Below are 24520 nucleotides of genomic sequence, written 5' to 3'. Positions count from 1 at the left end.
GTGATTCCTGATTGCAAATACATTCGTCATGATATCTATTATCAAACTATAACAAATAATACTTTTAGAGTATGTGTACTAACTTAGGAGGAGCTATGAGTTGTTTTTATCTAGAACTACAACAAGAATTTATCTTGTGAAAACTTACTCTAATTTCATCAAGCGTGAGCCCCATTTCCTTCTTTGATTTAATCAGCTGTTCAATCTCCACAACTAACTCTCTGTCCACTCTTAGTATTTCGCAGATTTCTGTAACTGTTTCATTGATGGGTGCGTTTCTTCCGGGAAATAGAGCTAATCTGCAAAAAATACAAAAACTTTTACGTTAAAGATGCTAAGAAAAGTTTCTACTCAAAAATAAATAAATGCAAATAATGTATTGTAATAAACACACATGTGGTTCCTTTTAAATCCACCAAAGACTTAAAGTCCTCCTTGAATTATCTAAACCCCCTTAGCCTTAACTTAATTCTTACTCAACGCTATAGTGTACGTACCTCTTAATCCTACTTAGCAAATCCTCCTTAACTGAGGGCCCCAAAGGCATAAGCTCTGCAGGAACTTCATGATCTTTAAACTCACAATTAAATCGGCAAAACACCTGTAAATGAAAGTTTTTTTAAATATACAGTTTCTTTTAGTATTATTAGGACAAATTAATACAGATTTATTTGTGTATTTTCTGTAATGTTGAACAAATTTAAGGTATCTATGTTCCAACGTTTTTTTGACCCGGCTTTATAGCATTAGGTGTATTTAAAAAAAATCTGTTTGTTAATTACTGAAGTCTTTTTTGCTTCCTCTTCTTTTTCAGCAGGTTAAATTTGGTTAGGTTAGGTTAGGTTAGGTTATTTTATCAACTCATGCACTGTACCAGCTCACCCCTTGCTCTGCTAGATATGCTACACGCACGGGCCCGAGGTCTATGTGAAAATGCAAAGTTAAAAGAAGCCATCAGCCTCTTACTAAAAAAAATATAGACGTTTCACTAATTCAATTAACTATGATCAAAACAGGGTGTCTAGTTTATTTCCATTATAAAATTCAAGACTAATTCCAGACTTTTCAAGACTAATTCCAGATTTTTCAAGACTAGTTTTTTCAACAATTAGTGGGTGTTGATACCAAAATGAATCGATTCTCGATTCTTTTTATAGCTTAAACAAATTTTCTAAATAATACTACACCAACCCCTGTCTTTGTCATAAAGTAGTATTATGATAATGTGGTGTTTTCAAGTAAAGAAATTATGCAGTAATAAAAAATTCTAACTAGCAAATTTGGTTTTTTTATCATGAAATCTTCCACATACCGTACGTTTAGACATCATCATTGCAATCACGGCAAAATCATGAACGTTTCCCGCGGCCTTGTAGACATCAATGACATCATCGTCGTCTCCCGCGGTCTCGGAAACGTCATCGTCATCATCCGTGATCGCGGCAAAATCATGAACAATTCCCGCGGCTGTTTAGACATCACCTTCATCTCCCGCGGTCACGGAAACGTTATCGTCGACGTCCGCAATCACGGCAAAATCATGAACATTTCCCGCGGCTGTGTAGCTATCATCGTCGTCACCCGCGGTCACGGAAACATCATCGTCGTTGTCCGCGATCGCGACAAAATCATGAACATTTCCCGCGGCCGAGCAGATACCATCGTCGTTTCCTGCTGTCACGGAAACGTCATTGTCGTCTCCCACGGTCACGGAAACGTCATCATCATCTCCCGCGGTCACGGAAACGTCATCGTCATCTCCCGCGATCGCGACAAAATCATGAACATTTCCCGCGACCGAGCAGATATCATCGTCGTCTCCCGCGGTCACGGAAACGTCATCATCATCCGCGATCGCGGCAAAATCATGAACATTTCCCGCGGCTGTTTAAGACATCACCGTCATCTCCCGCGGTCACGGAAATGTTATCGTCGACGTCCGCAATCACGGCAAAATCATGAACATTTCCCGCAGCCGTGTAGACATCATCGTCGTCTCCCGCGGTCACGGAAACATCATCGTCGTCGTCCGCGATCACGACAAAATCATGAACATTTCCCGCGGCCGAGCAGATACCATCGTCGTCTCCCGCTGTCACGGAAACGTCATTGTCGTCTCCCACGGTCACGGAAACGTCATCGTCATCTCCCGCGGTCACGGAAACGTCATCGTCATCTCCCGCGATCGCGACAAAATCATGAACATTTCCCACGACCGAGCAGATATCATCGTCGTCTCCCGCGGTCACGGAAACGTCATCATCATCCGCGATCGCGGCAAAATCATGAACATTTCCCGCGGCTGTTTAGACAACACCGTCATCTCCCGCGGTCACGGAAACGTTATCGTCGACGTCCGCAATCACGGCAAAATCATGAACATTTCCCGCGGCCGAGCAGATATCATCGTCGTCTCCCGCGGTCACGGAAACGTCATCGTCGTCTCCCGCGGTCACGGAAACGTCATCGTCATCTCCCGCGATCACGGAAACGTCATCGTCATCTCCCGCGGTCACGTACGCGTCATCGTCGTCGTCCGCGATCGCGGCAAAATCATGAACATTTCCCGCGGCCCAGCAGATATCATCGTCGTCTCCCGCGGTCACGGAAACGTCATCGTCGTCGTCCGAGATCGTGGCAAAATCATGAAAATTTCCCGCGGCTGTTTAGACATCACCGTCATCTCCCGCGGTCACGGAAACGTCATCGTCATCTCCCGCGATCACGGAAACGTCATCGTCATCTCCCGCGGTCACGTACGCGTCATCGTCGTCGTCCGCGATCGCGGCAAAATCATGAACATTTCCCGCGGCCCAGCAGATATCATCGTCGTCTCCCGCGGTCACGGAAACGTCATCGTCGTCTCCCGCGGTCACGGAAACGTCATCGTCGTCGTCCGAGATCGTGGCAAAATCATGAAAATTTCCCGCGGCTGTTTAGACATCACCGTCATCTCCCGCGGTCACGGAAACGTTATCGTCGTCCTCCGCGATCGTGGCAAAATCATGAGAACATTTCCCTCGCCGGTGGAAACATCAACGTCATCTCCCGCGGTCACGGAAACGTCATCGTCATCTCCTGCGGTCACGGAAACGTCATCGTCTTCTCCCGCTGTCACAGAAACGTCATCGTCGTCTCCCGTGGTTTCAGAAACGTCATCGTCGTCGTCCACTATCGCGGCAAAATCGTGTATATTTCCCGAGGCCTTGTAGACATCATTCGCGGTTACGTAAACCCAAGACGACGATCGCGGCAAAATCATGAAAATTCCCGACTTTGAAATCAAATTTAAGACTAAATCCCGACTTTCAAGACCATTTTTTAATTCAATACTAATTCCCGACTTTCCCGATTTTCCCGACTACTAGACACCCTGTCAAAATTAAGCTCAACTTAAAGAGATAAATGGTACAACATTCTTAGTAGAATATCAACTCACAGTAGAATAAATAGACTGCAGCTATTGTGTCGGTAACCAAGTGGTTTTGATGGCCTTCAGGCTACTGGTACGATCCCAAGTGGGGACTCATACGTCACATTTCATTGGGCTATTGATGCTACCATACAAAAGGTCAGGTAGTGACAAACCCAGGATTTGCACCCTTGTTGAAACAACTAAAACAAAATTAATAAAAGATATTCACTCACTCTGGTGGCGTTGACCACAAAGAAGTCATGTGCATGTTGGATCTCTTTCTGCTCCATTGTCTTGTCACACTCTTCTCTGGTCAGGTACAGAGCTATCCGGGTGGCAGCCTTGGCCAATGTGTTCTGTGCCGGGACCGCCAGCTCGTCCTCCATCATCTCACTGTCACAGACAAAGGTTAACCCTAGCCGAGCCACACTTTTATCAAGATTACAGAAAGTGACTTTAAAGATTGAGTTGCAGAACATTCTCAAATTTGGCGCAACTGCGGGAGTTGATAACCATCTCAGCAGGACCAAAGGAGCCTTTTCTAAATTTTACTGCAACTGGGGAATATTTAAAACCAAATATTCAATCGTGCACAAAAATCTTACATAACATAAGAGATATACATTTAGTAAGAATAAGAATATAACCAGATATGAATCACATATCACTACAAGCATCAGACTTCACAACAGAATGAGAGACTTTCAGACTTGCAGTGTCTAAAGTCAATTATGCAGCCTTGTGTACTAAACTCACATTTTGAAAAACTAAAACGGAATGAGGTTACTTGAAATTAGTCTATATTAATTAATTTACTCACGTATCTTGAGAAATGGAAGAGTAAGAATCGTCGAATATATGAGTCATGGTAACTTGTGGCTCCTTGCATTTGGTGAGGATATCTTGATAGCGCTGAAAAAATCAAACTAAACAATAAGGTTTAAAATATTACAGTTTTTTTAAAGTTAGTCGTTGATAGGACGATATGTAACAACTTTACAACTCACATACATTACTTGGAATCTCTTTCATGAAAGAGACCTCCACAAAAAATACCAAAGTGTTTGTTTGGAAAGCAAAACTTTACCTGTACAATCCGAGTGTACGTTTCATCTTTCTGAATCACATTCGGGTCCATAACAATTATTTGGTCAGGGATATCCAGCTTGAAGTCAATCTGAAAAGTATTTAACTGTAATAGTTCACTTTCAAATCATGTCAAATAACTTAAAAATTATAAGTTTTAACTTCCAATAAGCTCTTAAACATAAACATATTCCTGAATAAGTATTAGTGACACAAATTAAGTCATTCATTTAAAATCCAATCCAGTGACACAAATTGATAAAACATTATCTTAGAGGCTGACCTAAGAAGAGCACAGACACTGTTATTTCAAGTTAACTATTTCTTGAAACTGAATAAAGACCATACAAATTTGATCCCAAGATACTAATTTCTGGTATAATTTCCTGTTTCAACGAATTAGTTAAGAAATAATCTGTGAAAATTAATGGTTTATAGCATAGCTGAAGGATAGTGTATTCTTGGTTGAGGAATATTTAAAGAAGAGAACCAATAGAAAGATCTCTTTGTGACTTGGCAACTTATGACATTTTCTTTCCTAAGTATTTCACCAACAATTACAATATGAAATGTTTTTAAATGCATTTGATAAAAAATTTTGTTATGATACTATTATCCAGACTAATAGGCTATAATGAAGGATTTGGCTTGAATACAGTACAAAGATAGAATTGTTGATCAAAGATACAATTTCTGTCTCAAATGTTATTGTTAAGTAAAACTACAGAGACAGGGTACTATTCACAATCCTTACATGAAAACCCGATTCTCACAAAATGTTATCGAAACAAAAGAAATTTATTCATCCAAACTGGATGCGGTGTTTGGAAAAGAAGTTCTTTTTGAAGCAAAGAAGTTTAAAAAATCCATGTGACTTAAAGATAAAATACAAGGCTTCACACTTGGTAGGAAAATTTAGTATTATAAACTTGCAAATAGAATGTCCTGACTATGAACCAGCTTGGAAATTATTTTTGAATAAATTTTTAATTGTGTGTGTGTTGTTGTTGTGTGTATACAAGATTTAAGACCGTATTTTCTAAGAAATGCTGTCTTAAATGGCATCTAACCTTGCCTTGGGTAGCAAACTCTACGACACAAGCAGCTATCCCTCCCTTGGCAGCAACCACCTCCTCAAAGTAGTCAGCTTCTCTGCTGGAGTCCACCAGTCTGTGGTACATCTCCAAACAATCACCATACAGCTCGTACTGGTATCTGGTCAGCAGCAGGTTGATGTAGCTGCAAAGGAAATTTACTATAGTACGTTTGTGGGTCACAACTGATTTGTAAACATCACATCATCGTTCACTGAGGGAGAACTAGACAGATGCAATAATCTCAACTGGATTTGAGTTTCAATTCCGGCACATCAGTCTGCCAATGTTTATTCTGCCGTGTCAGTAAGCCCCGGTGTGTTGCTTAAAGTGATCTTAGCTTTATATAGAGTTTGGACAATTACACTGCGGATTGATGTTTGCTATCAAGTAGTGCCTCATGATTGTAATTGCATTAACGAGAACAATTGCTTGTATTGTTAGTAAAATTAAGAAAGAGAATAATAAACAAAAAGCTTTAGATATAACATCTATGGCTTGAAAGTAAATTCTTCAAAATAAAGAAGTGAACAAGTGTTTAACTAACATACAACATTACAAATAAATGTATACAAACCTGATAGAGAGTTGATAAGGACTAGAGGACAATGGAAGATAATCGCCCTGAAACAATAACAAATTCTTTCAACTGATTTCCAAATCGAAGAACAAATTTAAAAATAAAACTAGAAGAAACTAGTTTATATTTAATGTTGAATGTATTTTTCTCATACAGCAAAATGAATCATTTTTTTAAATAGATAAACTTTAAGATTTAACAAATATTTCCGATCATGAGTTTAAAAAAACCCCTCCAGAATGGTAATTTGCCCTCAGATTTTATAGCTTTGTGATAATAGATTCAAAAACAGTTTGTCTGAAACATTCACTTGCTGAACAACTCTAGCAAGGAAAAATGTGAAACCACCAATATACATTACCTGGCGAACATGAGTGCGGAGGTAGCGCTTACGAAGAGACACCATCTGGTCTGCTCGGGTCTTAGACATGACTGAGCGCAACAACTTGTCAGGGTATTGCTGGTATATGTTGAACAGCTGGTAGGACCATGATGTCTTGTCACCAACACAGTTCAGGGAACTCTGGAAACCAAACAATTACTTAGACATGACTGAGCGCAACAACTTGTCAGGGTATTGCTGGTATATGTTGAACAGCTGGTAGGACCATGATGTCTTGTCACCAACACAGTTCAGGGAACTCTGGAAACCAAACAATTACTTAGACATGACTGAGCGCAACAACTTGTCAGGGTATTGCTGGTATATGTTGAACAGCTGGTAGGACCATGATGTCTTGTCACCAACACAGTTCAGGGAACTCTGGAAACCAAACAATTACTCAGACATGACTCAACTCAACAACTTTCAACGTAATAACAGAAGTCAATTATTGGATAACAATTGTGTTATTGTAAAAGTTTACCCCAAGAAGGGCATCTGATTTGTAAATGGCAGCAGATAAATTAAAAACTGACATAAACAACTAAATCATCACCAAAGAAACACAGCTCAGGTGTGTGAAATAAATCTAGAACTACTACTAGCTGCTTACCAGTATTGTGGCATTGATCACTCCAGCATGAATGTCAGTGACAACATGGATTGGGTTGAAACTCCTCTTCCTGAATTTTTGTGGTCTCAATACTCGGTAGTTCTCACTGTGGAATAATTATCATTTGAGAGTCAATTTAAAAAAATCTAATTTTCAAAGATATTTTCTCCAAAAAATATACTGCTCTAGGTAGTTAGGTACACATGCCAACACTGCTCTTCTAAGAAGTAACACGGACCTCAGCTAATATAACTTAATAAAAATAAACTATTTTTAATACACACTGTAAAAATATTAATAAGAAAGAAAGTGAATATATCAAATATATAGCTATCGATTTATAATCAGTCTTGCTAATCAATAGGCTTACTCTCAAAACGAGCATGACATTATAGGAAGGAGTTTGTGGTCCAAATTTAAAATACTAAGATGTAAAAGTGAGTGCAATTACAAGGAAAATAAAAACTGGAACTATTTTGATGTTATACTTACAACAGCTGATCAACTGTGTCAGGCAAAGTGAAGCCTTCACCAACTCCACTCAACTCTTGACTATGCAACTTCTTGTAGCGCTCTTGCAGCAGCAATACCAACTCCTTGAAACTCCTGGTCCACTCCTCCTCCCTCTTGGCTGCTGGCAGCTTGACCTTGGCCTCTGACTTCATCACCTCCACTAGACCCTGCAGTGACATATAGACAGCTGTTACTGCAGGAGCAACAACAACTCCTTGAAGCTCCTGGTCCACTCCTCCTCCCTTCTCCTTATCCATTTCAATTTTTGTTACAGGTATTACAATTTGTTATTGGAGTAAAATAAATTAAACCAATTGAGCGTGGGATTTCGGTCACCGAGATCCCAGGTTTATATCCCGCCAATATGCAATGGATTTTGCCCAAATGATGACGCTGCCACCTCAAACCCTAGCTTGAAGTAATGGTAAAAATATTGCGGGCTGGAGCCTAGGTTCGTACCTGCAGCTGATTCATCACAACATTGTCTTGTTTCATTTCCTCCACACACAGGTTCACGCTGCGTTGCGTCTGGCTGTTTTTCATTATGTAGTTGAGTCTCCTCTGACAAGCTCTTGACGTTTTGTCAGTAGATTCCTAGAAGAAAACATTCAATAGAGAACCACACAGATAATATTTTATCAAGTAGAAATTACAATGAGAGCCAAGTAAGTATACTTTTGAGAATACTTAGAGATTAGTTTAAATTATTTATTAAAACCATATGTTTACAAACAAAACCAAAATGACTATTGTAGGTTTACGGTTCAATATGATTCGGAGCTAGGACGGATCAGAACTGATTCGGAGTTGAGTTAGTGGTAGTAGACGTAAAATAATGTTGTTCACACATACAACAAAATATAAAACAAGTATTTGTAGTAGTCCAACCTAAAGGACTGAGGCAGGCATTTTTATTGCTAATCAAAAAAACAGACGTTTCAAGTGGTTTCAGAATCAAGAATCAAGAATCAAGAATCAAGAATTTTTATTCATCGTTAACGCTATGTACAACACATGCAATGGATGAACGTCATAATAGTAGCCTAAAGTTTACAGGCAATAAGGCTAAATAAATATAGACAATAAAATATAAACAAGTGCAGAGTACATGCAAAAAGTATCACAATCATCTTAAAAATAAAATACTGAAGTTTATAAAAAACATAGGTATGCAAAGACTAGAGAAAACATGAAAACAGGTGCAATGTGTATACAATAAATGCAGTGTGTTTAAAATAAGTTAGAAAAAAAAAAACATAGCAGGGGCAAGAAAAGAGTATAAAATTTAAAGACAATACTAACAAAGAGACAGATAAATAACTTATAAAACAACTCAGCCCTTGGCTATATCACAGACAGACAGAATTTAAAATTGAATATCAACAGGCAATACAAAGAATTCATCGAGCTTGTAAAATGGCCTTGCAACCAACCAATTGTAAACAGACAACTTAAACTTAGTGAAAGATACATTATGTGCAGAAACAGGCAACTTATTAAATAGATTAATGTACATAGTGCGATGCTGGGATTGTGATTTACTCAAACGAACATAAGGCTGATTGAGTGAGGACATGCTTCTAGTGCAATAACCATGCACACTACTTCTGAGTGGATACTCATGCAGATGTTGCTTAACATGCAACAGGCAAACATAAATATACTGGTTAATCACTGTCAAAATTCCTTCGCTGACAAAGAGTGGTTTACAGTGTGCTTTAAAAGCTGAGTGTGTGATTATACGCATCGCCTTTTTTTGTAAGCGCAAGACTTTATCAATACTGTGGCCATTCCCCCACAGACGAATGCCATAAGAAATTATTCCATTAAACAAAGCATAATACACATTTTTCAGGTACACTTTAGGGATCAGCTTCTTTAAATGCCACAAAAGAGAAATCACTCTAGATAGTCTGGTACAAACATTCTGTATGTGAGAATCCCATGTAAGTTTGGTGTCAACAGTAATACCTAAGAGCTTAACGACAGAATCTACAACTACATCAGATTGAACATCAAACTGGCACAAGGAAAAACATATTTGTTGAGTTTTATTGGTATTCAAAAGGAGGCCATTTGCTTCAAACCAGAATTTATAGTATTTACATTTTTCAGTATTTATAGTTTGTCCCATCTTAGAATAAGAAGGAACCTCGACTAAACCAGTAAACTCAAACCAAGCAGCAACAATAATCACATAAAATGAGAGTAAAATTTTAAAATACAAACAATCGAAAAATAATGATAACAGTTAACGTTTCTTGATTAAATTGTTCAAGTTAAGGAATTGTTATTATCAACAACACCAATAGTGATGGAGAGAAAACTGGGCATATATGTATGGAGGATGAGTATAGAATGGAGTAAGATGTATTGTGAAGCTTTGTAAGACTTAACCAAACATCAGGACTGGTCCAGACACAGGCCACAGTGGTAGTAGTCATAAATCACAGTCCATTTATTAAAAGCTCAGGATTTCTGTTATATGCTGTATGAAACATCTTCCTTCAATCTCTAATCCAAAAATACCTCATATTTTATAATTTTTGTTAATTTGTTGTCTATTTGTGTCATGTATGCAAATTGTGTTAAACTTACGTTTTTTTGGAATCATTTCCAAAAGAAAAAAAAAAGAATAACCCAGTAAAAAATTAGATATTAAGTTTTTATAATAATAAGAATATTAAGCCATTGTAAACATTGATTCCTACATTTGGATTTGATTATTTGAAAACGTGTTGATTTGAGTAGAGATGTTCAATACAAATAGTTATCTTCATCTGGAATCTATAATTCTGATATAATTTGCTTGGAGGGAGCATTTATTTTCCCTAACATTGGTATTGGTTATTATGACAAAACTAATCATTGCACAGCAGTGGTAACAGGATGGAATATTAGTGGATGATGTAAAGAACATGGCACAGTGTCAGATAACTAGCTTGCTAAAAAAAAAACTTACAGGATATTGATCATGTAGCAACTGCCTCACAGTGATGAGATTCTGATAGCGTTTGCCGATGTTCTGGAATATCACAAAAGCCACTTTGCACAGCAACAACAAGTTGTCTTCTTTGGGCGACCAATCAACCCGTCTAAACAAAATCACATGATGTTGTATATTTTACAATAGTTTATGTGAGGCAAGGCATTAAAAATACCCAAGCATAATAGTAAAATATAGATAGTGCTGAGCAATTGACTAAATAAACCAATTTGGTGGTGAAAGATCAACAAGTGCAAAATAGCTCATAAAAGTGAATTGAACATAAACAAAATACTTTTACATATAAGTGTTCTTGAGCTAGTGAATTTATTTTTCATACATAGTTCAAGTGATTTAAAAAATCTAACAATAAATTGTAGGTTTACATTTGTTTTTTGTACACAAACATCAAGAAAAAAATATACAAATGATACAAAGATGTTGAATAGTGACCAATTAATTTCATTTGCACACTCAAATCATTAAACGGATTCAACAGTCAAAGAAATCTTCAAACATATATTATATTGTTTTATTTTAAAATGATTGTGTCCCTTCAAACTTTTCTTTGGAATAAATTCAAGTAAAAAACAATTTGAAACAGTTTTTACCAGGTCTCTACAAAGTAGAAATTACTAATACAATTTCACTTGCTGTTAAGAAAGGCATCATTGATTGTTAAGCTTATTGTGCATTGAAAACACAAATTCGGCCCCTGAAGATCAGGGCTGAAGATTAGGTTTGCACAAGGTCGCTATTGTTCCCACACACTACATCAAAAACATGGTCAAGTTCATCTTTGTGTTTTCCAGCTTCTCGGTGAAAGTTCTTCTACGATTTTCTCTTTTATTCCATCCACATAGATTTTAGTATAAGAAGAAATCACAGGTGCTGATACTTCGAAAACAAGGAGGCCATTACTTGACCTACAAAGATCGTTTGATTGAAAAATCAACACTTAAGCCACAATTAATTGCTGTTAACGACAAAAACGTTAGCAAAATTGTGGGAGCCGATGATGATCTTTACATGACTGCGGGGGAGTTCTGCGATTTGTCCATGATCGAGGAGTACGGTAATGATGTCTTTATGACCTCGGGAGATATTCAAGAGTTGACTGCGGAAGTGAAATGGGATGAGGCTCAATCTTTTTTCTAATTGCTCGATCAATAATTTGAGGTTCACACACCTCCAATACACAAATTGGTCAACGATTATTGTTAAAACTGAACCTAACCATGTGGCCAAGCCAACCAACACAAACAGGGTATGTCAAAAAGTATCAGCATGGCTTACACGAATATTAAACCTTTGTGGACACCTGGTACTTCATTTAAAATAAGTAAGATTAATACCTACAGTTTACTCATCTTCAGCAGAGCCTCTCGGTCGACCTGGTCGTAGTAAGGTTTCCTCATACTGGCTCGTCTGTTTTGTAACATCCGCACAGTCTTCTTGATCAGAAGCTTCTTCTTCATCTGTTTCTGACTTCCCTTTGGCTCCGACTTGCTCTCCCTCCTCCCTCGTCTCCTTGCACTGCTGGTTTCCGAGATCACCCTCACAGTTTTCAAAGACTGTTTACGGTCCTCTTTATGCTGGAAAAGGTATTCAGTTGGTAAACCACATACACACACCAAGAATAAAGGTTTTTCTGGTATGGATCTACGTGTATAAGGTGTTTGTGTACTTTCTGAACCAAACTGAAAATATTTAGGAACAAAATATTTGACGTGTACATTTAAGTTAATATGTTTAATAAAAAAATAAAACTAATATACTTTTCTTAAAGAAAAAATGTGATTTTCTTTTTTTATTCCACTTTTGGTTTTATAGGCTAATGAAAGAGAAATTAAACTTCACTAGCCCTATCTGCAATACTTCTACTCTATGGCAAATTTAGAGATGATATAACCTTACCTTGTGTAGGTTGAGTACTGGTTGAAGGTCAGTAGTTGGTGCCTGAAAAATATAGAAAACATATCAAAAATAAAACCACTTCAATTGAAGTACGGACAAATTTGAAGATTGTCCAGTAAGTAAACAACTCAGTTTTATTGAAAATTCTAGAAAAACATATATTTTATATTCATGTTTGAACATAATTTTAGACAGCTCAAATATAACATTATTTTGTACAGTAGAATCTTGATAACAAGACTCTCATAGGGATTATAAAATAAGACTTATTTTAAGGTTGATAAGGTTTGCAATAACATGTGATTAGGGGTAAAATAATTTCAAGCAGATCTGAAAATGACCCTTGTAATCAAGGAACTTGTTATCAAAGGTCTTGTTATCGAGGGTCTACTGTAATTGCATATCTGTCTCATACAACAATCCACAACCCTGTTCATTAATATGATTTGCTTCAAAAACTTATCAACGTTTCTTTAATTATATTCATATTTGGTTACTTACGGGTGCAGGGGCAGATCTAGGTCCTGTTCCAGTTTTTGATGTGTTCCAGTACCAATTCCGCTTTAAGTGTCTGTTAACAGGTATGAAAATAACTATTGAAGAAACAAACACAACTTTTATTTATAACTTTTACAATTTCAAAGTTGGTTTTGATCATATATTAGTGAAGAATGCAGTACTTGGTAGCTTTGATAACGACTAAAATTAGCTGTTTCATTAGCAAATGCCATTTATTAAAAGCCCAATGATCAGGGACAGCTAGGTCTAGTTTCAAATCTTCAGAAGAGATACTAAATTTTTATCAGGATTGAACCGGTGACCTTTAAGCTAGGGTTTCCAAGATCACGCCAGCGTGATCTGTCCGACGTGATGTCCGTTGGCACTAATTTTTGTCCTGCGGATGTCCGATGAAGCTCGGCGTGAGAGTGGTTTGCAAGAAAGCGGACATTTGCGGTTATTTCTCTTGGGAAATGAGCTAGTTGTCAACAATGACAAAAAATTGCATATAAATGAGACATTTACAAACCAACTAAATGTATACTAAATTGTCAAAACTGTTTGAATTAACATCGGAGTTATTAAAACAACTTTATAATCCTCAAAATAAGTCAAATAACTACCAAACATAGCTCAACCATCTGGTTCTAGAAACAAAGAGAGCCATGAAAATAGTTTTGGTTACAATAAAAAAACAAACCATTTGTTCAAAGCAATTGGATTCTATTACAATATCACTGAAAAGAATAAAATCAATATAGGATGATAGTTACAGTTTTATTAAATAAATTTTACTTTTATTACTATCACACCGAAATAAACTAAGCGTGATTTTTACATTTTTACAAGAATCCTCACAGAGTCCTATACGCTCGGCGTTCACGCCACAAATGACTGGGGTCATTTTTAGCGTGCCACGCTCAGGACTCACGCCGGACAGATGGCGGGAAAACTCATGTCTGGCGTGATCGCTCGTGCTTGGAAACCGCAATGATATAAAAACATGGTTTCAATTTAAACTTGATTTCATAATCACGCTTGTCCACTCACGCTGTCCGCCCGGCGTGATCTTGGAAACCTAGCTTTAGATTTCCAGGCACTATAACCACTCAGCTATCCAGCTGTTGAATCACAATATAAGAATTGCGGAATTGTTTCAAGGACAACTGTCTATGACACTTGTGTGCTTGGAGATTCTCCATACCAAATTCTTTCATCAAATCAAAGATTTTGCAAAAAACCAATTTTTAGGCCAGTGCTACTGGCCTTCAGAGCAGGGTCCAAGGTGCAAGGGCAACTAATGTACAAATGTATCGGAGCCAATACAAAAGATCGTAGCCAGTACAGCTAGCCTCCCAACCAAAAATATTATTTCCAATCACAAAGAGTCAATTTTGAAGAAATAAATACACATATAAACCAATAGCGCATCACAAGAGTACTCACGCAAACATAGCAGAGTCAAAGCCAGCTGCTCCTAGATGATCGCCAGGCAGATAACCAACGTCTCTCTCCACCGCCTCCTCTACTGATTGGGATTCCACTGCTTCCACCATCTCAGGTTTGTTCTGCAGTCCTTCCACCACAACCTCTTTGCCTGCCACACACATTCTGCCCCCTGCCAACAAGAGTTACTTAGCTACCAAACCACTGACACTCAATGTGTCTCAAGTCTTACTTCAATTCCATTCACTATCTTATCTTATCTTACCTAACAGGGGCAGGCTGAGACCATAAAGCACTTCATCCGAAAAATCGAATTATTGCACACCCCAGACAATTGTTTCCTTAATAGACCTTACAAATTCAGGCATCCGATTAAGGCCTGTAGTCTTCCAATTAGAACCTGCTCTGGAAAATATGCCAAGAGATATCCTTCAAGCATCAGAGGGATAACTCATGGCAATGTGATTAAGATGTTTCATTCACAAAAAAGTTCAGATGATTGACGACAGAATTCAGCACAGGCTATGAAACTGTAAAAGACTATAAGACAAATGGCTTTCACAGATTATCATCCAAACCCCTAAAATGCACATCTAGAGGATATTAATTTAAATTAATATTCAATATACCTATAGAAATAAATATTTAGGGCTCGATTTGCTGCACACAAAAACTGAACTAATTATTTTAATATTGAGACATTATGCAGCTAAGTGATAAATAAATGGTGAAAGGTCTGTATGCAGTTACAAAATAAATAATTATATAATAATTACTAGTCGAGCTTACCCAGCATAGTGTGCATACAGAAGTTCCACAGGTCATACCAATACTGCTCTACATCCGCCAGAGTCTGCAAGTGGTAATGGTGTACAGGGTACTGCTGTTCCTTATCTATCTGATGATAGCCACAAGGAGAAGACGTTGTGTCCCACAGTAGAGCACGACGGTTCAGGTACACAAATACCTGCCACAATCATCAGTCAGTATAAGTGGACAATTATCAACATCTACCAGAGTCTGGAAGTGGTATTGGTGTACAGGGTACTGCTGTTCCTTATCTATCTGATGATAGCCACAAGGAGAAGACGTTGTGTCCCACAGTAGAGCACGACGGTTCAGGTACACAAATACCTGCCACAATCATCAGTCAGTATAAGTGGACGATTATCAACATCTACCAGAGTCTGGAAGTGGTATTGGTGTACAGGGTACTGCTGTTCCTTATCTATCTGATGATAGCCACAAGGAGAAGACGTTGTGTCCCACAGTAGAGCACGACGGTTCAGGTACACAAATACCTGCCACAATCATCAGTCAGTATAAGTGGACGATTATCAACATCTACCAGAGTCTGGAAGTGGTATTGGTGTACAGGTTACTGCTGTTCATTATCTATCTGATTATAGTCACAAGGAGAAGACGTATCCCACAGTAGAGCATGACGGTTCAGGTACACAAAAACCTGCCACAATCATCAGTCAGTATAAGTGGACGATTATCAACATCTACGAGAGTCTGGAAGTGGTAATGGTGTACAGGATACTGCTGTTCCTTATCTATCTGATGATAGCCTCAAAGGAGAAGACGTTGTGTCCCACAGTAGAGCACAACGGTTCAGGTACACAAATACCTGCCATAGCGATACACAAATACTTCAACATAGCGACATATTCAAGCATCTGTTTACATTTTGTCAATGATTGTTAATGTTATTAATTATATAATAATCGTTTACAAAATTCAAATAAATGCTAAAATTAAATTGCTGTGTTTAATAACGTGTTAAGTTACCGCAGAATGTATTTTGTATATTTTTCTTCATGTTCATCGGTTATCTACTTTTTAATGAAAAATAGTCAATTCAATTCAATTATCTTTATTAATTTTTATGTACATTGAACAATAAATACCTTCCACTTACCCAGACACATTTTAACCGAGATTAAATCTACTAGATAATTCAACACAGTTTGGTCACCTGGTCCTTCTCCTTCAGTCGCTGAGGTCCCATCTGCAAGAGTCCCGTGCAACAAAGTCTGATCACCTGCTCGTGTATGGTGAAGATGTATCTAAAACAAGTAATGGAATATTACTTATTATACGTTGGGTAACGTACTTATTTTGTACTATTACAGAATCCCGGTTAACCGAAATAATACAGGGGGGGAGAGCCGTTTCAATTGTCATATGCTAAATATAGCCTAATCATTACCACGGTGTGTAGGAAAAATTAATTTAAAACAATTTCAACAATTTTAAATGGGTTATATAATGATTTAAACTAAACAACTGGGGTTACTGAGACATTTAACAGTACATATTAAAACATTTTAGCCCTGTATTATTTTATGGAACCCTTTCAGTTAACCTGAATTCGGTTAACCGGAGTTTTACTGTACTTCTGAAATTTAGCTTTGGTTGATTGAAATTGAGTTTCAGTAGAAACTTATGAAGCTAAGTAGCACTCACTTTCAGACTGGCAGGAAGGAAGAATTCAAAACATTCTAGAAAAAGTATAAACAGCTTTCAAACTACTGTGTATTTCAACTGTAGCAAATTTAGTTGAGATGTATAATTGGCCCCATAAAAAGTCAATCAAAGTGTGGATGCCTGAAATAACATTGAGGTTAGTTTGATAGTTTGAACTAAACTTGGTTGAAACTATAAATGGCAACAAAAAAAGTTAATTGAAAGCGTTCCAAATAAATATTCAAATAAAATAAAGTCTACTGTATAGCCTAAAACTGTGGCATAGTAAATCAGATGTCACACCACACAGCATTGTTGTAGGAGGTTGTATTTTAAAGTGACAAAATAATTCATCGTAAAACCGGTTTACAATTTTTTTCAAACCATGTTCCAAAACTTCATAAAAGTAAATGTGTTTTCAATTATAAAAGTATATTACGTTACTAGTACGGAAAACAGGTGTTTACAGGACGAGTATAGTTTTTCCTGCGCTTATGGACGAGTGATGTACAATATTGTTCACATTTCGTCTAGTAAAAAAAAATTCATTTAAGTACAGAAGTACGTAATGAAACCCTATTCGATTAAGCGGGCGGCAAACAGCAATTTTTTTAACTACATTCATGAGTGGGGACTGGAGAGTCATTTAAAACAGTGTTGTAGTGTGGCAAAAAATTCATTAGGCCTACAGTGTAAGATTTCTATTTTTTAGTTGTAAAATTGAGTTGTAATAATTCTTCAAGTTTAATTTGGGTCATATTTTGTTAACAAAGTAGGTAATAAAGTAGATAGTAGCTTTGACTAATAAATAGTCAATGATAGTACGAATAACAATGATTCAAAAGGATAATTTGTATTGTTTCTGGACCTATTTCTCAGGACATTTATTTAGTTTCAAAATGATTGACAATGTAGTCATTACTACAAAATAGTAAAACTATAAATTCAAACTTTCAAATAAGGTAGGTTAAACATTTATATAAAAAATATAAAATACACCAATTAAAAATACACATGTTAGGGTTTCTTACTTAACCAATTATAGACGGTATGTTGAACAAAAATTATTTTACATCCATAACTATTAATTTATAAGATGTTATGCAAAAATCGGCGTGGGTCTATGTGGCAGTTATTTTCAACATTCAACACTGTGTTGAGTGGAGATGCATTCCAAAACAGGTTTGAATGTCATTGATGCAAACTTACTGGTCATCTTACCATAAACTTCCTCTGGCTTGTTATTCAACAGACGTTAGATTTTGTTAAAACATTCTTTTTATTCAAGTAAACAAAACTATATAAAAAAATCAAGTAAATAAATTGGTTTGAGTGAAAATAAAATGATCTCCTTTGATTATGTACTTTAATTTTCTAAGGAAAATATTTTTTTATTCATTCCAAAATTTAATTTCCAAAGTTATTTTTTACAAAAATAAATATAAATTTTTAAAGTTTGGCATAGTTTTTTTTTTTAGTTTTTTTTTGTTTTTTTTACCCATACTGTTATCATCAGTCCCATGAACTAAATGTTTTGAAAAAACAATAATGAAATTCAACTAGCTGTTACCCACGGGCTCCACCCCGTTTTACTACATTAGTATTAATAAAACTATTGATTGGTTAAGTTAAGATAAAATAAACAAAACAGAATACAGTAATGGTAATACAAACAAATAATAACAGCTGAGGTATTTTTAACATTAGGTAAATGGAAAGTTCCCTTAGGAAAGCAATTACGATCTTATAGGGCAATTTATGAAATAATGGATAAGGTTTCTTGTCATGACGAACATTTTAAGTATATGGTTTATGGGGGTGTGACTTTTAGTTTTCTCAAAAGTTCATGGGTACTTTTGGCTTTATATATAGATTTGTTAGATAGTATAAAATATTCATGAAAAAAATAAATAAGAAAAATTACAAAGTTTTTTTTCCAAACAGATTTATAGCAAAGAAAAACAAAATCTCCAAGTAGTCTGAATGAATAAACACTGACAGGAAACTGAAATGATGAATGCATGTGATCAAGAGAGAGCCTGCTGTATAATTGTGATGGCAACCTGCCTTGTCCTTGGACCTATCAAATTGGGCAAGAGGAAACAAGCAGCAACAGCAGTCTGGTCAGTGATTTACCCAACCCAGACAAAACCTGTTTTCAGCCGTTGCAGCCATGAAGCCTGCTGTGCTGTTGTTAGTGTTTGTCAGCTGTGAAGGAATGGTGACTTTACCAAAAGTTAAAAACATCGGCAAAGCAATTAATCAGAGTGAACTCCTGTGTGACGCTTGTGAAGATTCAGTGAAAGAAAAAACTGTTCTAAACAGGGGGAACTTTCAAAACATACCAGGGAAAGTTGAAAACGTGAAGGTTGGAATTATTACAAAGATTGAAAACACAACGAAGAGTGAAAACACCACAAATATTGAAAACAACATGAATATTGAAAACACCATGAAGACTGAAAACACCACGAATATTGAAAACACCGTGAAGACTGAAAACAGCACGGAGATTGAAAACACCACAGTGTTTGTTGACATTGACGATAAGTTTTTAGGAGATGCTCCAACACGATCCTGTGAAGACAACATGTCGAGAACTGCTGCTGGACAATGTAGACCAAAAGTGTAGTGAAAGTTAAATAAAATTGTATTTTTTAACAGAAATGATTTAACCTGACCTTGGTGAGTTTCCATAAATGATAATTGCCTAAACTTGAATAAAGAATATTTGATTGATTGATTGATTGATGAAATGAAAAAAATAACTGAAACATTTATCTACGCAATATACAGACAAAACTCTAATTTTAATTTTATTTATATAAATATTTACCGTCCTGTGAGTTAACAGTATAAGCGTAAATATATGTTTTAAGTGTTATTAGACATATCTTTTATCTACTTGCCGTTGATTATATTGTATCGTATGCAACATTTACTTTTTTCTAATTTAATGGTCGTGGGTAAATCCACGACGGATGTGCTAGTTGATTATATATAAATTGCCTTATTGGTCAAAATTAATTTTAAGTTGGTTGAACGATAAAAGATAGGGTAAACAAAAACAACTAAGTGCCCTCTACGTAATCGGAACAAAACTACAGTATGAATGACCAATCTATAAGAAGTATATCTTTTAACGGATTGGTGATTTTTTCAGCCAGGAGCGAAGTTCTTGGATGGCTAAATAAATTTCTAACATGTAAATAGTTTCAAAACAACAGCATGAGCAATTTATGTTTGGTCTAACTCGCTCGTCAAAAACCTATAGAACACAAAATAAATACTGATACTCAATCTGTATATTGCCCTCCAAATTACTTCACCATTATTTATTTGCAAGGATCCAAGTTACCTTTACTGTGTCCAAGTAAGTAATCTTTGAAACGTCTATGGCAACCGGTTTTGAGTCATAGCCTGGTAGTCTAAGCCTGCACGCTGTACTCACATGCGATAATTAGCCTAATATTTGTATGGCATTTGACCTTTTTTGTTTATGTTTGTGTGTGACTGTATGCGTTAGGTATTTTTAAAACTTAAACACCTCCAACATGTGAACATTTGACGTCTTTTGCTAGAAAATGATGCCACATGCAACAAAACCAGTCACCATGGATGACTCGAGGATTACTTGGACCTAGGAGAGTAAATGTTTCTGTAGAGGTTGGACTTACTTGCGAGCGTACGTGAGAGCGTATCTGTAGCTGAGTGGTAGGTTCTTAACCAGTAGGTGTTTTCTTATCGGATGGTTCAAGTATTCCTCGATGCCCGGTATCTCGTACATCACGTTGACCAGTTGAATGAAGAGAGAGAGCGGCAGTCGAAGCAGCATGTCGGACATTAGCGCCCAGCCGTTGGTGTATCCTGAGGAAAAATCAATGTATTGAGTATTGACTGAATATGTTACTTGCGGTACCTTACACCTTTGACTATTGATACCTCCACACTCCATCCTCATGTTAATGGTGTCGCCAGTTTTTAATAAAAATTGTCATAGTTGATGTGAGGCAACAGATTGTGCTGATCTAAATTACTAATTTCTGTTGAATTACACAAATTTTTTTACCAATTGAATTCCAACTGATAGACTTGTAGTGTGCTATAGCAACTGTAATGACACATCAACTAAGTTAGCAAATTAGCAACCAAAATAAGGTCGAAAATGGAATTTTAGACACTAGCACATTCTGTGACTGGCTCAAACAACTAGTTTCTTTATTAATACAAATTGGCAAAAGCTGGTCCATATTGATAGGATGTCTACTCAGCATGTCAGTATGCAATAGTCAATGCTTACACTAAATAAAAATAATTTCAAGAACTAATAAGAAAAAACGTAAAAACAACTAACAACACCAAATTAAATATCATTGTTAAACCCGATAATGGCTTGTAAAAGCTGAACTAGTGATGGACAAGACTAGATTTTTCACTTTGACACGAGGCGAGACAAGATTTCTATAATTTTGGCGGGACGGGATTTTTTTTCGGGACGAGATTTAATGAAAAGTTATAAAATAATTATTATCTACTTTTTAAGTTCAGAAATATTTACACGTTTTAAAAACTTTACAAAAAATATACAAAAATATTTTAAATCTTTTATTAAAAAACATTAATAAAAACATCAGTATAAAAAAAGTATTAATAAGGCCTAACTTATTAAAAATAACTCTTCAGCATAGGAAACATGGAGATATCTGTTAGTATGTAGTTCAACTTTGAAAAATATCAAAAACAACATAATTACTAACCCACTATATAAACTTCTTTTTGTTGTCGGGAAGTATCAAGTAAAAATTTTTAAGTCTTGTTTTGGAGTGACTTATTTTGGCTATGTTTACAGTAGTAAAACATGTCTCACACTGCTTACACTAACAAAACTTCTCATCATTTGCTATGTAAAAAAAAGTATAAAAAAATTGAAGCAATATTTACATGTAAAGAATGAATAATTAAATAGAAATGAAATGAAATGAAATGATTTATTGTCGTTAAAACTATGTACAAAGTTCATGACAATCGTCAAAATAAAAACAAAACAATCAAGATGGCTCTGGCAACTAAAATATCTAAAACTCTAAACCAAAGTACTCTTCATGTTTATACAGGCAAGCCTGGGTTAGAGTAGTTTTTATAGCATGTTTGAATTTTAAAACACACAGGTTTTTGATGGATGCAGGCAAGAAATTGTACATTTTAACACCTTGGTACTCAAAACTATTTTGAGTGGCTGTATACTTATGCCTTAGTGTAGACAGATTATCTTTTGATCTAGTACAGTAGTTGTGCACATCAGATATCTTTTCAAAGTGAGAAATGTTTTCTTTTACATATAACAAACTTGCCAAAACATACAAAGATGGAAATGTGAGAATGTTAAGACCCACAAAAAGGGGCTTACAATGTGTTCTTCTATTCACACTACAAATTAACCTCACCGCCTTCTTTTGTAAAGTAAAGAGCAACCTGTTAGTATAAAAACTGTTGGCCCACAGTGAGGTACCATAGGACAAATAGCTATGAATGTGGCCATAATATATACAAATAAGGACATCAACTGAAACAGTGGATCTAAGTGCTCTTATCATAAATATGCCTTTTACAATCTTAGAAGCTACAAAATCTACATGTGAAAACCACTTCAAGTTTGACTGCAAGTGAAAACCCAAAAACTTCAGAGTGTTTACATCATTACCATTACTGCTAAGACTAATAGTTAGGTCTTGAGTCTTATCAGCATTAAGACATAACTTGTTTGCATTACACCAGTCATTAATAACAGCAGATTTTGTATCCAATGTATCTGTAACGTCATTCAAAGAGTTACCCCGTACACACAAGGCCAAGTCATCAGCAAAAAGAAAGCTTTTTACAGATAAGTCATTAATATTACAAGGTAAGTCATTTATATACAGTATAAACAGGGTAGGGCCCAATATAGAGCCTTGGGGCACTCCGTGGGGCACTCGAACAGGGCTAGAATAAGTGCCGTTTAGATAGACTTTTTGCCATCTGTCACTTAGATAAGATTGAAAGAACTTAACCAAAACTGCATCAAGGTTATAGCAAGAAAGCTTATCCACAAGGAGATCATGAGCCACTGTGTCAAAGGCCTTAGACATGTCGTACGATCTAAACACTATGCCACTTTTGGCCTCTAAACTTTGAAAGCAATTTGATATCAGTGCCTGGGTTGCTTGGACAGTGCTGTGTTTGGGCCTAAAGCCAAACTGACTACTTGCTAAAAGGTTACTATCCTCAAGATACTGAGAAAATCTACGATGTACGAGATGTTCCAAGACCTTCGACACTGCAGGGATAATAGATATAGGCCTATAGTTAGCAATAACATTTTTAGGCCCCTTTTTATGGACTGGTATAACCTTAGAAATCTTGAACTTGTTTGGGTAGCAACCTTGTGTTATACAGAGATTAAATAGGTATGTCAAAACTTCACTTATGTAACTAGAAGCTAACTTCAAGATGGGGACATTAATTCCGTAAATATCTAAACAAGAGCTATTGTTAAGACTGTTGATGGCTGCATACACCTCTTCTACAGTAAATAGTTCAAGCCTAAAAGCATTGTTGTCCTCAATAGTCGGAAGAACGTTGCAAGATGTCAAATTACTTAGATATTGCTCAGGACCATTAGAAGAGGCGGGAACATTACTTCTCAGGTTTTCAACACAGTCGACAAAGTAAGAGTTCAGTCCATCGGCAGTTAGGCAGTCAGGAATAGACAAAGGCTTACTGTTACAGTTGCTTAGTTCATTAATGATTGACCAGGATGTTTTAGAAATATTACTAGAGTTTTGCAATAAACTGTTGTTATGGTCAAGTTTGGCTTTCTTGATTTCTTTGCGGTACTGCAACTTTAATGAGTTGTACTTAGTTTTAATTTCAGCAGTCCCTGCATTACAAAACAAAAAATATAGCCGGTCCAGCTCATTTTTCATTTTTACAAGTCCTTGATGATACCACCTTTTGTTAGGTTTGTTGTTAGAACCGACAGTTTTCAAAGGAATCGAACTATTTAAGGCCCACAACAGTTTGTCAAAAAACACTTTGAATTTAGCATTTAAGTCTAGGCTATGGTCATACAGTTCAAACCAATTCAACTGGCCAAGGTTAGATAAAAATGTTAAAGAATTCTGAGGATTTAATTTCCTAGTAACTTTTCTCGGTAAAGAAATTGGATTAGATTTAGAATATGACTCAATGTTCATTGACAGAAAGGCCGCATTATGATCTGAGACAGGAGTGTGTATAACTGAGGCTTCCCATCTATCTGGGTGTACTGAGGTCACAATATTGTCCAAGCAGGTACCTTTGTTTACACTTCCAGCTGCAACATTAGGCCTAGTGATTTCATTAATTGCAGTGTGAAGACCAAAACTAGATATTAGGTTTTTAAGTTCCCGGACTTCAATGCTGTCAGACAGGAAGTCTATGTTAAAATCACCTGTGCAAAAGAAGTCAAGTTTCACACCATGCATAGTTGAGAATACA

The 24520-nt window shown here is 36.4% G+C and overlaps 1 protein-coding gene across 1 annotated transcript in view; it reads right to left on the bottom strand.

Annotated features, from left to right (window-relative positions):
- The window catches only part of LOC128997657 (general transcription factor 3C polypeptide 1-like), a 53821-nt gene that overhangs the window by 4060 nt on the left and 25241 nt on the right, over positions 1-24520 (bottom strand). Inside the window, exons 14-33 of the mRNA XM_054423296.1 lie at positions 20680-20869; positions 16512-16602; positions 15320-15497; positions 14531-14702; positions 13088-13157; positions 12587-12628; positions 12029-12264; positions 10646-10778; positions 8143-8277; positions 7663-7850; positions 7171-7276; positions 6838-6938; positions 6537-6696; positions 6173-6219; positions 5572-5740; positions 4503-4592; positions 4236-4327; positions 3649-3808; positions 498-601; positions 149-299 (exon numbers count right to left, since the gene is read on the bottom strand). Coding sequence (XP_054279271.1) covers positions 149-299; positions 498-601; positions 3649-3808; positions 4236-4327; positions 4503-4592; positions 5572-5740; positions 6173-6219; positions 6537-6696; positions 6838-6938; positions 7171-7276; positions 7663-7850; positions 8143-8277; positions 10646-10778; positions 12029-12264; positions 12587-12628; positions 13088-13157; positions 14531-14702; positions 15320-15497; positions 16512-16602; positions 20680-20869 — 2615 coding nt within the window. The remainder of the gene's footprint in view (positions 1-148; positions 300-497; positions 602-3648; positions 3809-4235; positions 4328-4502; positions 4593-5571; positions 5741-6172; positions 6220-6536; positions 6697-6837; positions 6939-7170; positions 7277-7662; positions 7851-8142; positions 8278-10645; positions 10779-12028; positions 12265-12586; positions 12629-13087; positions 13158-14530; positions 14703-15319; positions 15498-16511; positions 16603-20679; positions 20870-24520) is intronic.

This window comes from Macrosteles quadrilineatus, unplaced genomic scaffold, assembly GCF_028750875.1.
Source record: "Macrosteles quadrilineatus isolate MER2022 unplaced genomic scaffold, UCM_ALF_1.0 Scaffold_6__1_contigs__length_79288215, whole genome shotgun sequence".
Lineage (NCBI taxonomy): Eukaryota > Metazoa > Arthropoda > Insecta > Hemiptera > Cicadellidae > Macrosteles > Macrosteles quadrilineatus.
The sequence above is the reverse complement of the archived record's forward strand: the minus strand, read 5'-3'. Positions and strand labels throughout refer to the sequence as shown.